General features: G+C 41.7%; 2 protein-coding genes across 6 annotated transcripts in view; one reads left to right on the forward strand and one right to left on the reverse strand.

Annotated features, from left to right (window-relative positions):
• Positions 1-2,556, reverse strand: part of LOC126249366 (synergin gamma-like) — a 173,491-nt gene extending 170,935 nt beyond the window's left edge. For both annotated transcript variants that reach the window (XM_049951021.1, XM_049951027.1), the window contains exon 1: positions 2,166-2,556. In XM_049951021.1, coding sequence (XP_049806978.1) covers positions 2,166-2,176 — 11 coding nt within the window. In that variant the 5' untranslated portion in view covers positions 2,177-2,556. The remainder of the gene's footprint in view (positions 1-2,165) is intronic.
• A 294-nt stretch (positions 2,557-2,850) lies between these two features.
• Positions 2,851-16,834, forward strand: part of LOC126249381 (exportin-6-B) — a 381,423-nt gene continuing 367,439 nt past the window's right edge. For all 4 annotated transcript variants that reach the window (XM_049951037.1, XM_049951050.1, XM_049951057.1 and 1 more), the window contains exon 1: positions 2,851-3,098. In XM_049951037.1, the coding sequence (XP_049806994.1) occupies positions 3,023-3,098 (76 nt within the window). In that variant the 5' untranslated portion in view covers positions 2,851-3,022. The remainder of the gene's footprint in view (positions 3,099-16,834) is intronic.

The following is a 16,834-nucleotide window of genomic DNA, read 5'->3' on the forward strand; positions in this document are numbered from 1 at the left end:
ACAGCACCTGTGACTAGGCAGGAGATGACTTTTTAATCAGGAGGGAAGCACTCTTCATCGTAGAGATGGCTGCAACTTCCCGTATTTGTCTTCAGTGAGTACAACAAAAGATAAAGGCTTTGTGACCAAAACGTCAGTCTTGGTACAGACTAGGTATTGGGGGGAGGATTGTGTTCCTTGTTGCCTGGTCCTGCAGATCTCCCATACCTTCCACGGCGCGTCCACGAAGGGAACATGTTGGGATCGCACTTTGTTGAATCTTATGAGGCTTTTCCATTCAAAGAGACTGCTACAGCCATGTGATCAGCAACAGAGAAAGTTTAAATCACTTCATGTGTGAACTAACAGCCATGGTGCCACCCACTCCAAACGGGGCTCTCCCCATGGTCCAGCCATAGTAACAACGAGCTTGTACTCCATGGCATACATGGGGAGTGTGCAGCACAAGCACCAACAGTGCGATCCCTGCGTGGTCATGGGATTACAACTTTGCAGATACCTGATCATCCCTGCCCACAACATGATGGCTACCATGCTGGGTTTTGGTTGTACTATGACAATAGGAAGGAAGCGTGGTAGGATGGAAGGGCATAGAGGCAGAGCATACACCACAGCTGTCAACCTTCCCTGCATGACACACACTTCTGTAAAATTTGGAAAAGATGGCAGATCAGACACAATAATGGTGACCATATAATCATTAATAGTGCTGGGAGTGAAACTGGAAATCACAACCAAAATCATGAACCAAGTCCAGGCAGGGTTTGTACCAAAAGGACCATTCAATGGGAAGTCAACACCTTATACAGACTATATGTAAAGGGAGGGAATGGACAGTATTTTTATATTTCTTTGTAACTTTTGGAAAGCTACACTTTCTTTGGCAACACTCATGTTCCTAATTATTTTCTTTTTAGGAGCCTTGTGACAGTTGCTGAATTTTCTCACAAGATTACATCATAAAGAATAACCAACTTAAAATATCAGTGACAGTCTTACCTTCAGGGGGCGAAATTCCAGTACTATCAATACACACATATGAAAATATGCTGTAGGGCCTACTATCCTAGTTTTCACCACTATATTAAATTTTCAATGCTGATATTCATTATGTATAAGTGCAAACATAATTTCAATGCCACCAGTCAATTTGCCCAACTTACAGATTGCTGCATTTTCTTAAGTTCCAAATTATTGGAATAGCAGATGTCATAAAAGTGAAACTCCAGGTATTTGCATGTGATGCAGTTACAGTTAAGCTTTCCCATTACCAAAAGGCTGGTATGGAATTCACCAGAGATGGAAAATATTCAGCCTTGAACAACATATCAAAATATTTGGTGCTGACCTTCATTCACAAGAGAATGCAGAGAGATTGCAGCATTTTTGGTTCAGAAATTGTAAAGACAGAAACTGTGTGTTTCTCCTGGTGTAGTTATATCACGTAAGATATCAAGTATACTGGGTTGACAATACCTATTTTACTGTTGTGGTTCTTGGTTTTTGTTCGATGGTGTTGATTTGTTTTTGAGAAATAATAGTGTGCAATGCCAGACTAGGGTTTCCTGCTAACAGCTGACATGATTATGTAAAGATTAACAACAGGTGCATCTTTGAAAGTTGGTAGTTTCACTGACTCCATCCAACAGATCACTCAGCAGTCTGGACACTATTTATTACCTCAAGAAAATATGAAACAGCACATTATGTAGGGTCTTAAGAACTCCATAAACAATGTCTTGCCTAGCAATGACTGTAGTTCAATATATATGTTACCAGCACTATAGTGTCGTCATCAAAAGAAGCATAAAAGAAGAGTTGAAGTGAATATCTGGAGACCACACTTAAAATAGTTCCCCAACATTAGACCATTTATTTTCTTTCACACTTACCGAAAATTTTCAATACAGACGAAAGTGGCAAGACATTTCGAAAAGGTGTGGGCTGCATTGTGGTATAATCTAAACAGAAACTAACCTGGTCTTCAATATAAATCTCTGCTAGGTTCAGTTCACAGGAGAATATCTCTCAAGACTGAGATAGACGGTGTGGCAAACCTTTCTGGAAATAGATCTACGGTTTCTACGTACCTAATTCTCAGAAGGCTTAGCTCATACGAAGATACCTACTTAATAAATAACGTTGCTCAATTACAATTTTCTTACCTCTCTGCCATAGCGTCCAGATTACAGATTTCTCATGTACAATTAGCTCAATACGGTGACATTTCTTGTCTCTTAATAAAAACACTCAAATATTCTTTCTTCCATCAAAGTCGTCACCTGCTGACAGACATGTTGATCTATCATCTGCTGGTCATTGCGAAACGAAACCAATTTACACCTGACACTTAACAACGCTTCGAAAGTGTTTTTGTTTATGTTTCAGTCTCATCTACTAACCAAACACGTCATACATTTGCATTGCAGTTTCTTTCTGCCCATTGCTTTCAAACCTTTGACAATTTGCGTCAAAGATACAGAGTGACAGAAACTTCTCAATTTTGATATCCCGTCAGAATGACCTCAGACGCTGAGAAATACAATACCGAGCATCTGTCGAATATATTTCGATTTAATTTTATATTATTATAGCTGCATAGTAGTGGAATTATATTCCAGTATGCAGATGCAAGAAAGTTTAAAGTTTCATCAGTCAAATTGTATTGTAGTTAGACTGGAGCAACTTGAAAAATTTCTCTGCATCCTGTTGGAGAAAATATTACATAAATCTTTTGCAGTATAAGAAATTTTTATATTGCTTACGCGCTCTTAAATTTATCTCGGATACAAATCAACACCGAAATCAGAGACAATCACTGTAATACAAGCTTCAAAGATTAACCATTTGTTGAGTAGGGAGGGAACGATAACTGTGTGAAATTGTCAGAATGTTGGGTTAATTTGTTTTAAGGTAGCATGATGTAGTCCAGTAATGATGTACTAATGAATGCAAAGCTCGTTAATATATATTAACAATTATTGTATTTTAATAATAATAAATAAGCACAGACAAGGGAAGTATGCACATAGGTGCCTTCAAAATTTTGATCTGTAAAATAATAAAAGCTGTAACACCAAGTCTCTGTTTACGTGATGGTAAGTTTCTTTTAATCTTTATGTTTTTGATAAGTGTTTATTACTTGTCGTGTCACTGAAAACAATATACAGCTGATGGTACGGTAACTTATTTACAATCCAGCCAAAGGACGCTTCTTTATTTCGCTGTGTTTTAAGTCATGTGTTTTTAAATTTCGAATGTTTTTGTTAATCAGGCGCTGTCTTGAAACCTTCCATGACTTGTCGACTGCAATATCTGTGTACTTAGTGTAATGGTCTTCCTGTATTGTCGCCCGAATCAAATCTTTGTACGTTTTCGTCAATCTCCTCATTGATTTAAACTTCCGTGGCCATGTCTGAATGTGATACTTTGTCATTTTATGTCAGTAAAAAGCATTTTAATTTTGCTTGTTAACTTGCAGCTTAACCCTATCAGAGATGGCCAGATTTTATTTTCGCTGACAAAAGTTTGTCAGCGGCATGTCAGTGGCATACAACCGCAAAAATAAAAGTGCGTCAGTATATTCCGGTAACAGTAACTAGAGTACCAGTTAAGGTGTCATAAAAAACATTTAGCCTGTCTTGGACATGTATAAAGAATGATAGGAAAATCCCCTTTCTATAACAGTTGTAGATTAAGCAATGTCAAAAATGAGTGGTCAGTGTCATGATAACCTGCAACCTGTAACACTGCAGGTCTTTGTGCTAAGTGGGAGTAATTATCATGGAATAAGTAAGGATGTAATGCCTCATTGGGATGACATCTGTGTGGATTTCTTCAGCAAAATCATATACAATACAATATACCTACAATTTAAACACATAAAATTAGTATTTACACACATTTTTGAGGTATCTTACATTAGTTTTATATCCTTATGTAATTTTCTTATAGTACTGTACAATTCTGGATTTCATATTATAATTATTTCCTCATGTATTACAATGCAGGCTACTTTAATTACACTACATGTTTTAATTCAGATAGTCCATTACTGCCTAATAACTTATATATAATAAAATAAATTTTAGTTTTGTTTTGAACTGTCCAGTTGTGTCAATATCTTTTATATTTTGGGGTAATTTATTATATAATTGATCAGCATTGTACAACAAGCTCTGCTGAGTTTTAACTTTATTTTTCCTCTCTAGATGTAGATTGTATTGGTTTCTAGTTTCATAGCTGTGTACTAAAGAATTTTTCATATAGTAGTCAATATATAATTTTTTTTTTTTTTACATAATACTTTGAAAAATGTATTCACAGGGGACAGTTAGGATTTCCAGCTTTTGGAAATGTTCAAGGCAGTGAGCCCTGCTGCCACTCTTGGTTATTATACGAATTGTTCTTTTCTGTAATTTGAAAACTATTTGAATATTTTTACTGTTGACTCCCCAAAATATTATTCCATAGGTAATAACAGAGTGGAGATAAGAAAAATATACAAGTGTGCGTCAGTGTGTGTATATTAATGGCTGAAATAATCTGCAGGCAACACAAAGTGTTTGAACAAGATTTAATTATTCGTTTATTGACCACATTAAATTTAACTTTGAGCGGCATAATGTGCTGAGGTGGCAACAACTGTTGAATGCTGGAAATTGTGTGACATTGGTGTTAATCTCTTGATATTAATGCAAAAGTTTTGTTATCAAATGTTCGCTTTATGAGGATAAATAATTTACTGAGAGGAAAAGGGTACACACAAGAGCCTGTTAACCATAGAGCAGGAACAGCGTTAATTGTTTACTTCATGGTCAACACAAAAGACTATTGCCAACATCAGTACATTACACCATCACTGCTGTAAGTAAAATTTTACCCATTGACTGTTTAACATAGATTTAATAATATAAAACATGCCAGATACATACGAAATATATTTACGTATGTATGCAAATGTGTCAAATAGAACCAGGCAAGGGTGGAAGTCAGGAGTTGTCTGTGCCCTTTTCAATGAGGTCATACCAGCTATCACCTTAATAACATGGAGAAACAAAGACAAATCCAAGTTACAGTGGACAGAACAGGGCTAAAACCCAAGTCTTGCTGAATGTCAGTCCAGTTCTATAACACTGCCCCTCTCACTTGGTATATACTTTATAAACAAACAAAAACAAGTGATTCAGTAACATAGTCTACAATTAGCTCGTCCTATAAACAAGAACTGTAAACTATAGCACTACTGGAATTATGAAAACTTCTGTCTGTACGCTTCAGAAAAATGGTGCACGAGCTCTACCAACACTGCTTCATCCATAACACTGCAGAATTTGTTGTTATATCTGATTCTACTATTGTCACTCACATGTTTATGGGATATTCTTTATTATTGTGTAGGGAGGGCTCGTAGTTTCATATATTGTAGCTGTGATGATGCTTTTTAGACCTGATCACCCTACCCATTTTTTTTTATTTTTTTTTTTATGTAAATGAAGGGTACTGAAAGTGCAAATTTTTGAATAGGGCCCTTGTAGAGCTATATGACATAGTACTATAATATGGCAGCCAGTGATGGTTGTCATCTGTTGGAATGAAATAACTAGAATCAGCAGTAGCGTACACCAAAGCTTCTGCAAGACTTCAAACAGCAGCAGGCTATGTGTTTATCAGTTCGAGGTTTCTTTATGAAAATAGTACCCCCACACTCACCCCACCCCTGCTCTGCCACCCAGAATCATGGTTGTGGTGCAGTGAGATCTAGAGCATAACTCAAGGTATAGGTATTGATGGATGGTGGCATCATCTGCTAACAATTGAAGTTCATATGCTGTACTCATGTATTTTGTGTTTTTCAAGTCGTCTTAACTTTTATGTATTACTTTTTTGTTTTCGTGGCAGTTCCAAAAGATGCAGGAGAACTTAGTGTTTTTCCATATTAGCATTCCCCTCAAAGTATGTTTACATTAGTGTTTATTTACGAATTAGTAGGCTACAGGTTACGAAACTACTGTGGTCTTGTGCCAACTTATTCTCTGCTTTTGTGTTAAGTTTGTCTATCAAACCATGTGTGACAAATGTGGTGGTTGGCGTAGAAATTTGAAAGAGGGGGTGTTCTGTGTAGACTGTAAGTTATGGTTTCATTGGGGAGAATGTAGTGGCAAGGAAACACGGGTAGAAAATGAGGCTCTTCCATGGCAGTGTAGGTTATGTAGAAAGGACATAAAAATCGCTGAACTGGAGGTAAAAATTTGTGCCCTTAAGGCTCAATTAGAAAACGCGCACTTGGAATTATGTAGGTTAAGAGAGGAAAAAGAGACTGCGAACAGGGGAAAAGGTAGCAAGCAAAGGCCGAAATAGGAAAACACTTGAAAAAACTCCAGAAATTCAATTAGTAAATCAGTTTGGCTTGCTTTCTGAAGTGGAGGACGGGCCTCATCCAGATGTAGTTGAAAGTAGGTAGAAGCAGAATATTAGCTTAAAGAAAAAGACAGGTCGGGATCAAACCAGAATAGGAAAAGAAAAATTCTGCTTATAAGCAGCAGTCATGGGAAGGGTGTGGGCTAGCAGCTTCAGGAGAAATTAGGTGCAGAGTACCAGGTCACAAGTTTTGTGAAACCAATTGCTAGCCTTAGCCCAGGTGACAGAAAACTTAGGTCAGCCATGCAGGGACTTTGAGATGGAAGATCAGGTAATTATAGTTTGGGGGAGCAGGAAACAGCCTGGCTATGAATCCAAGATACAGTATTAGGAGTGACCTGGATAAAATAGGAGCAGAAACTGAGCACAAACAGCCCTGGGTAAACACTGCTGTAAAGCATGTTAACACTGAGCTGAACAGCATGCTCCAGACACCGGGAAAATCTCACATAAGTGTTGTTCCAGTAAATGCTATTGGTAGGTGGGGATACACTACACATGGCCTGCACTTGAATAGGATGGTGAAAAATAAGTTAGCTTCTCTATTAGCAGAAACTGTAAGGGGGTCCACAGTCACACAAAGGGTGATCCCTGTGGTTAATGTGTCCAGGCAGCAGGTTTTTTTAGGTTAAAGCCAAAGTCCAGACAGATGGCAATCAAGATAAATAGAATAAAACAAACTTCATGTAGAATAAATTGGGGTAAAGCTAAGGGCAGTATCAGCTTACTTCATCAAAATATCAGGGGAATAAAAAATAAATTAGATGAGCTATTAGTGCGTTTAGATGATCTCAAAAATAAGAATGAAATTAATACACTCTGTCTGAACACCATGTAACTGTGGGCATGGATAGTGTCAGTATAAGTGGGTATAATTTAGCATCTTACACTTGTAGATCTAGAATGGATAAAGGAGGAGTTGCCATTTTCATAAAACAAGGGTATAAATGCAAAACTGTAGAAGTAAGCATATTTTGTGTTGATCAGCACTTTGAGGTTTGTGCATGTGAACTTCACGTAGATAATGTAATATTGATATTAGCAACAGTATACAGGTCCCCATTAGGAGACTGGGAGCTGTTCATAAAAAGTTTGACTCCCTATTATGCTGTCTGTCAGACAAAAAGAAGTTAGTAATCTTTGGTGATTTCAGTGTAAACTTTCTAAGTAATTCTGATAGGAAAAATGAACTAGAAGTGTTATTAACAGCATATAACTTAGAATCAGTGATCAGTTTCCCTACACATATACCTCAAGACAGTAGTACGCTAATAGATAATGTATTTGTACTGAAAGAGGATATAAAACAAACACATACATTCCCTGTGGTAAATGGATTGTCAGACCATGATGCACAACTGATTAACTTACAAAATGTAACAGGGTGTACAGATCGGAAACCATTAAGTAAAAGTGTAAGGTTGCTCAACCCAGTATCTATAGAGCACTTCAAAGAAAGCTTAAGACATGTTAATTGGGGAGATGTATATAATGAGCCAAATGCTAATGATAAATGCAACATATTTCTTGATAAATTTATATCCCTTTTTGAACATTGTTTCCCAAAGAAAATTACTAAGTGTAACACCACACACTTTTCAAAGAAACCGTGGATTACTGCAGGTATTAAAGTGTCTTCAAAAAGAAAAAGAAAACTGAGATAGCAAGAATTAGTAAAGATCCAGAAGTAGTTTTGCACCTTAAAAATTATCGTAACATACTGAGAAAAGTTGTAAGGAAATCAAGAAATATGTATGTTAGAGAAGAAATTAACAACTCTGGCAATAAAATAAAATCAATATGGAATGTTGTTAGAAGGTAGACAGAAAAAGTAACTACTTGGGTAGGTAGTATTACTATTAAGGAGAACGAGACCATCCTAACCAACAGTACACAAGTAGCTAATGTATTTAACAACCATTTCTTAAGTGTAGGAGAAAAAATTGGTGAGAATAGTTCAAAAGAAAACACTAGGCAGTACATGGAAAAGTCTGTTTCGAAACAAATTAGTCAGATTAAGTTTCACCTAACAACCTCTTGTGAAATAAGTAAAATTATTAAATCTTTGAAAAATAAATGATCTGATCTGTTGGAGTCGATGACATCTCTAATAAGATATTAAAACAATGTGGAGCAATTACAGCTGAGGTTTTGAGTCACATATGTAATGCATCACTGACCCAAGGTATTTCCCAGACAGGTTAAAATATGCCATTGTTAGGCCGCTCTACAAAAAGGGGGGCACCACAGATGTCAATAATTATTGGCCAGTATCCTTGCTTACAGCATTTTAAAAAATCTTGAAGAAAGTAATGTACTCAAGAGTGGTTAGCCATCTCAACAGTAGTGGGGGTATGAAACTTCCTGGCAGATTAAAACTGTGTGCCGGACCGAGACTCGAACTCTGGACCTCTGCCTGTTGCGGGCAAGTGCTCTACCAACTGAGCTACCCAATCACGACTCACGCCCCGTCCTCACACTCCCCCTGCAGGTTCGGGGGTCAGAATAGGCCTGCGGTATTCCTGCCTGTCGTAAGAGGCGACTAAAAGGAGTCTCAAACGTTTCGGTCTTAATGTGATGGTCCCCTACGGGGTTTGACCCCTATCTTTCAAAATTTTCTGTTAGTGCGTACCATTTGGGGAAGGACGCCTTACGTGGTGTATTATATATCCCTCTTGCCGTAAGATCTGGCACAACCGATATTGTCATGGAGTTGGCCTTACACCGTGCTTCTAGCCACATCAGCTGCTGTGTGTTCCGGGCAGCATACATGCCCTCCATTATGAACTTCCATCTTTGCCCTCCTGACACACATGGATATTCGACACCCGACATCCAGCACGGTAGCCAGTCCGTTGTGGTGGGGTCGTCCTGTACCCTCATGGTGGTAGCCCCTTGACTACACAGGGATCGCACTGCTGATGCCTGAGCTGCTACCTCCCCACGTATGCCAAGGAGTAGATGCCTATCCCTCTGGGGCATCGGGACTCCCGGCAAAGGCCATCCTGCCAGGTGGTCTTTGCTGTGGCTGGGTGGCGCCCGTGGGGAGAGCCCCTGATCGGAGTGGGTGGCATCAGGGCGGATGACCCGCAATGAAGCGTGGTACATCATCTCTTGCTGGTGGGCCTCCACCAGCAGTCTCTAAGCAATCGAGGTCTAACCTCAACGGCAAGAAATACGAACCACGATCATTTCCCTCCCTGGCCACTCCATGGGAGGAACGTATGGCAAAAGAAGGCAGTGGAGAATATTCACCCCGGTTCCTTGTGTGTACGCAAGTTGATGGGGAATCGTTTATGTCAACCAAGCCCCAGTTTTCTGTGGAGCATTTAGAGGACAAGTTCGGGGAGGTGGAGGGCTTGTCCAAAATGCGCTCTGGTTCAGTACTCATCAAAACAGCATCCTCTCTCTTCACAGCGAGTTTGTACCTCTACAAACAGCTTTAGAGGCTGTCGCTGTTCGGGTGTGGACGCCACAGGCTGTTACCATCTGCAGTCTTTACCTTCCACCGGATGGTGCTGTCGCGCAGCATGTCCTGGCTGCTCTGATAGCCCAATTGCCGCCACCTTTCTTGTTGCTGGGCGATTTCAATGCCCACAACCCTCTATGGGGTGGGACTGTCTCCGATGACCGCGGTCGTGCCGTGGAGCATTTGTTGGCTCAGCTCGACCTTAGCCTCTTGAACACCGGTGCTCCCACGCATTTCAGTGTGGCCCATGGCTCGTTCTCGGCCATTGATCTCTCTCTTTGCAGCCCCGGACTTGTCCCATCCCTCCACTGGAGAGTGCATCCTGACCTGTGTGGTAGTGACCATTTTCCCATCTATTTGTCACTGCCCCAGTGTCATTCTTCTGGGCGCCTGCCCCGCTGGGCTCTCCGCAGGGCTGACTGGCCGGCTTTTACTTCCGCTGCAACCATCGAGTCTCCCCCACAGGGTGACATTGACGAGGTAGTCCGTGTCTTAACCACATCAATCATTTCGGCGGCCGAGGCTGCCATCCCCTGCTCTTCTGGACTCCCTCGGAGGAAGGCTGTACCCTGGTGGTCGCCAGAGATTGCTGAGGCTATTCACGACCGTAGGCGGGCCCTCCAGCGTCATAGGTGGCACCCGTCTCTAGAGACCCTCATCGCCTTTAAGAGACTCCGTGCCTTGGCCTGTTGTCTTATTGCACGGCATAAGCAGAAGTGCTGGGAGAGGTATGTCTCACCCTTGGGCTCCCGTGTCTCCCCCTCGCTCGTGTGGTCCCGGATCCGGCGGATTTATGGATACCAGACACCCTATGGGTGTCCCTGGGATCTCCTTGGACGGCACTGTCTGCACGGACGCTGCCGCCATTGCTGAACACCTTGCTGCGCACTTTGCTAAGAGCTCTGCGACTGCAGCTTATCCCCCCGCCTTTCGCTTTCTAAAGGAGCGAGACGAGCAGACGCCGTTATCATTCCACACGCGTCGTTCTGAAAAATACAATGCCCCTTTCAGCGAGTGGGAATTCCTCGCTGCCCTCGCCGATTGCCCTGATACAGCACCAGGACCAGACTGTATCCACGCACAGATGCTGAAGCATCTCTCCAGGGACTGCCAGAGACACATCCTCACCATCTTTAACCACATTTGGAGCGAGGGCGTGTTCCCGTCGCAATGGCGAGAGGGTGTTATTGTCCCCATCTTGAAACCCGGTGCGGACCCACTGGCGGTGGACAGCTATCGTCCCATTACCCTCACCAACGTTTTGTGCAAATTGCTCGAACGTATGGTGGGGCGGCATTTGTGTTGGGTCCTTGAGTCGCGCTGTCTCCTCGCTCCATCCCAGGGTGGCTTCCGTCGGGGCCGGTCTGCAGCGGACAATTTGGTGCGGCTGGAATCTGCTATCCGTACGGCCTTTGCCCGACGTCAGCATCTCGTTGCTGTATTTTTTGATCTGCAGAAGGCGTATGACACCACATGGAGGCATCACATCCTTGCTACGTTGCATGAGTGGGGTCTTCGTGGTCGGCTCCCGGCTTTTCTTCAAACCTTTCTATTGCACCGCTCTTTCCGGGTGCAAGTCGGTGCCACCTCTAGTTCCTCTTATACACAGGAAAATGGGGTCCCGCAGGGCTCGGTGTTGAGCGTCTCCTTATTTTTAGTGGCCATTAATGGTCTGGCTTCAGCCGTGGGGTCGTCGGTGTCTCCTTCTTTGTATGCCGACGACTTCTGCATCTCATTTAGCTCCACGACTACGGGAGTCGCCGAACGCAGGCTGCAAGTAGCCGTTCACAAGGCAGCATCATGGGCTCTGACTCATGGTTTTCAGTTCTCTGCAGCCAAGACTCGAGTTATGCACTTCTGCAGGCGTCGGACGGTCCACCCTCATCCTGAACTTTACCTCGACGGCCACCTGCTTGAAGTGGTGGACAGTTGCCGCTTCTTAGGACTCGTCTTTGATGCCCGGCTCACATGGGTTCCTCATATTACTCAGCTGAAGCAAAAGTGCTGGTGGTACCTCAACGCCCTCCGCTGCCTGAGCCACACATCTTGGGTGCGGATCGCTGCACGCTGTTGCGATTATACAGGGCTCTTGTGCAGTCCAGGCTTGATTATGGGAGCCTGGCCTATGGGTCTGCATCACCCTCAGTGTTGACGTTGTTAGACCCCATACACCACTGTGGGGTTCGGATTTCAACTGGCGCTTTTCGTACGAGCCCCGTGGATAGTCTACTGGTGGAGGCCGGGGTTCCCCCGCTGCGGATTCGCCGCCATCGACTGCTCGCCGACTATGCTGTCCACGTGCATTGCTCGCCGGGCCATCCCAATCGTCGCCTGCTTTTCCCTGCCGTGGTTCTCCATCTGCCCGAAAGGCAACCTAGGTCTGGGCTTTCCATAGCTGTCCGCGTCCAGTCCCTGCTGTCGGAACTGGGGTCATTCCCTCTTCTGCCTCCCTTCCGGGTCCGTGCACCTACGCCTCCCTGGTGTTTGCCCCGGCCGTCCGTCCGTCTGGACTTGGCACAGGGACCCAAGGACTCGGTTCCGCCTGTGGCCCTCCGTCGCCGTTTTCTTGCGCTCCTCGCCTCATTTTCGGGCTGTGAGACTGTCTACACTGATGGTTCCCTGGTTGATGGTCGCACTGCCTACGCTTTTGCTCACGCTGCCCATGTTGAGCAGCACTCCTTGCCGGCTGGCTGCAGTATTTTTACTGCAGAGCTGGTGACCATATTGCACGCTCTTGAGCATATGCGTTTCTGCTAGGTACGTCCATCGTCATCTGCAGTGACTCCCTGAGCAGCCTCCAGGCCATCGACCGCTGCTATACCTCTTCTCCTCTGGTGTCCTCTATTCAGGAGTCTGTTTCTCCCATTACCCGTTCTGGTCGTTCGGTGGTCTTTGTTTGGACGCCAGGTCACGTTGGCATCCCAGGGAACGAACGTGTTGACAGGCTGGCCAAAGGGGCGATCGACGCCCCAGCTTTGGAGATCGGCCTCACGGCTCGCGATCAGCAGCTGGTGTTGCGCCGTAAGGTGCTTGGGATGTGGACTGCTGAGTGGCGTGGCATGACATCCCCGAATAAACTGCGGGCTGTCAAGGAGACGACCGATGTGTGGCGCTACTCCCTGCGGGCTTCTCGCAGGGACTCTGTCATCCTGTGTCGGCTCTGCATCGGCCATACCTACCTGACGCACGGCCATCTTCTGCGTCAGGAGGATCCCCCCCCCTGTGTCGGTGTGGGTCCCGGCTGACGGTCGCCCACATTTTGTTGGAGTGTCCCCGACTGCGCACCCTCCGGCAGTCTTTTAATCTCCCGGGCACTTTGCCTTTGGTTTTATGAGATGATACCTCCATGGCTGATGACGTTTTAAATTTTATCCGTGGTAGTCCTTTTTATGGTTCTATTTAGGGAGGTCCTGCACCTTTCCCTTTCTGTGTCTTTTGTCCTTGTGTCTGTTGCTGTTCTGGTGTGCCGTCAGATGGTTGACTCTTTCCCTTTTTTGTTCTCGTGGTCAGTCAACCAGTCTCCGGCCATCTTCTTTTCTTCTGTTTCTTTCTGTCTGGTGTTCATCTGTACTCTTCTTGTCTGTAGTGTTTGTTGCTGCATTTGTGTTCTTTTAGTGCCTGGGGGGGAGTCTCCTTCCCCCTTTGGTTTTTTACCAGCTCCGCAAATTTTCGGCTCGCCTGTTTTTGGAATGGGGGACTGATGACCTTCGCTGTTTAGTCCCCCTTAAACATCTCAACAACCACCACCCACCACCGTCCTCACAGCCTTACTTCTGCCAGTACCTCGTCTCCTACTTTCCAGGCTGTGAGGATGGGACGTGAGTCGTGCTTGGGTAGCTCAGGTGGTAGAGCACTTGCCCGCGAAAGGCAAAGGTCCCGCGTTCGAGTCTCGGTCCGGCACACAGTTTTAATCTGCCAGGAAGTTTCATATCAGCGCACACTCCGCTGCAGAGTGAAAATCTCATTCAGTAATGGGATGCTTAGTAAATAACAGTTCGGATTTCAAAATCGATGTTCCACTGAGACAGCAGTATACAATTTCACTGTCCACATGATAGAGTCTTTAAACAGTAAAATGTCACCAATAGGAATTTTCTGTTACATGTCCAAAGCATTTGATTGTGTGAACCATGACATTATGTTACAGAAATTACAGTTCTATGGTATAAATGGAGTAGCATGTGAGTGGTTTAAGTCATACCTACAGAACAGGAAGCACAAAGTTTCCTTATATGGGTCAAGTGATTTAAATAAATTTACCATTTCATCTAACTGGAGTGAAATTACATTATATGTTCCACAGGGTTCAATCATAGGTCCCCTTCTGTTCTTGATATATGTGAACGACCTCCCTTCCTATCTGAAACAGGAAGCTGAACTGATACTGTTTGCTGATGATACAAGCATCATTATTAATCCGGTAAAAGAAAATCCAATTGAAAATGATACAAATAAGGTCTTTGGAAAAGTTATTAATTGGTTTTCTGCAAATGGGCTTGCTCTAAATTTTGAAAAAAAAAACACAGTGCATCCAATTTTCTGTTGCAAAAAGTACAGTTTCTCCAATAAATACAACACATCAACAGAAGTCAGTAGACAGAGTAGAGCATACTAAGTTTTTGGGCGTATGCATAGATGAGAATCTTAATTGGAAAATTTATATTTTGGATTTTCTAAAGCGATTAGGTTCAGCAACTTTTGCAATCAGAATAATTGCCAATTTTGAGGATATAGAAATTAGTAAGGTAACATACTTTGCATACTTTCACTCTCTGATATCATATGGAATAATATTTTGAGGTAACTCAACATTTAGACAAAGTATTCACTGCTCAGAAAAAAGTGGTTAGAATAATGTGTAGTGTTCATAGTCATACATCTTGTAGGCATCTTTTTAAAAGATTGGAAATTCTTACAACAGCCTCACAGTATATTTACTCACTAATGAAGTTTGTTCACAACAACATGGACCAGTTTAAAAACAACAGTGACATTCATGGTTATAATACCAGAAAAAAGAAATACTTACACTATCCTTTACTCAACCTATCTTTGGCACAAAAAGGGGTAAAATATACTGCTATAAAAATTTTCGACAAATTACCAGATGAAATAAAATGTCTGACAGACAGCAGTAATAGCTTCAAAAGTAAATTGAAACCGTATGTCCTTGAGAACTCCTTCTATACCATAAATGAATTCTTGAATAGGAATAAATAAATCTATAAATATAGTATATGCATTTTGTGCCATTTAAGGGTCAGAAAAAAATTAATGGATTAACTGAAGCATTCAATGCTGCATCACCAACTCACAACCATGACATAATGTAGACCTCAAGTTACATTAGAGTTTAGTCTGTCACCACAAACTACATTCCAAAAAATAATCTAGACACAAAATAAATATTCTCAGTCTTATGTTCCCTTTCAGTCTGTGCTCATATGATGCCACACACCACATTATCATTACAGTATGTTGTGGGACATAGCTTCCAGTACTGGTAAGTTCAGTTGACCCGAATTAATTTGGTTTCGTAGTACCTTAACGAAGATAATGCCCTACACTGTGCATAAATAGATTTTCTGGATAATGTTTTTTGAAGATTGGTTAACCAGTGAAATAGTCAGTTCTGCTTGATTAGAAAAATATGTTTCCTTACGTTGTACCGATATTTAGACAGGAAACAAGAAGATTAGGAATAAACAAGAGAGAGGATATGTGCTGCGTTCTGAATATGGGTTTCCTGCTTATTTACTTTATTGAGCAAATTAATGTTCTTTTGATATGTTTGTGCTTAATGTCACCTATTCTCAGTTCTCGGCAGCATATAACAATTAAAATTGTTAAGAGCGTCCATTATTAATATAGCTTTAGTTTTTTATGAATTCTACAAGCATTATGCAGACACTATAATCAAGCTTAATGAAGTAACTTTATACACTTGAAAATTTACAAATATTTTCTTTAAAATTAGTAATTGGTTCTCTACAGATGTACTGTTACTGACAGTGAATTTAAGTAAAATGAAATACATACAATTCAGTACTGCGTGAGACATGATCACACCATGAGAAATAATGCATAAGGGTAAATCAATAAATGAAATATAATATTCGAAATTCTTAGGTTTTGCCGTCTGCTGTGACCGAGCGGCTCTAGGCACTTATGTCCGGAACCCGCTACGATCGCAGATTCGAATCCTACCTTGGGCGTGGATGTGTATGATGTCTGTAGGTTAGTTAGATTTAAGTAGTTCTAAGTCTAGGGGACTGATGACCTCATATGGGGTCATTCCATGTCAAGTCACCCAGGCCTTGACACCAACCATGTCAGATTTTGATGAAACTTGGTACAATTACTTCTTTTATCATCCTGAAAGCACTTGTAAAATTTTTTTGCTCTATCTCTTATAGTTTTTTTTTAATAAATTTTTAAAGTTTTTAGATTTGGCGTTGTTTCAGCAGTCGGAAATTGTAACTTAACGTGTCCTCACAACTAAAAAAATTTGTATATTAAAGAATACTCAAGATATCAGTATGAAATTTTGGAATAAGTTTGTGTATTATATCTAAATGTTAAAAAAAAATACCATAAAGATGTATTAAAATCTTCCAAATGAAAAAAATTTACAAGTTTTTTATTTTTTTTTTTTAGCTAACGGATGTTTAGTTTTACAAAAACTGCAATATCTAGAGTCTCAGACCTGATAGAAAGCTCAAATTTGTTTTAAAATACTCTTAATTGTATAGGCTATTAGATAAAAGAAAAATTATGTTGGCTTTTTAACCTGTTTAATAGTTATCTAATTTTTAAAATAATATTAATTATATTTTAAAAACAAAATATACCAAGTGACTTAGACACCGAAAATAAGTTTTTGTCTTCTTGGAGTAGCAATGTACACTTGGATTTTGTTTTGTTACTCCTGTGTTTTGAAGTAAA

The sequence above is a fragment of the Schistocerca nitens genome, chromosome 1 (genome assembly GCF_023898315.1).
Source record: "Schistocerca nitens isolate TAMUIC-IGC-003100 chromosome 1, iqSchNite1.1, whole genome shotgun sequence".
NCBI classification, from domain to species: domain Eukaryota; kingdom Metazoa; phylum Arthropoda; class Insecta; order Orthoptera; family Acrididae; genus Schistocerca; species Schistocerca nitens.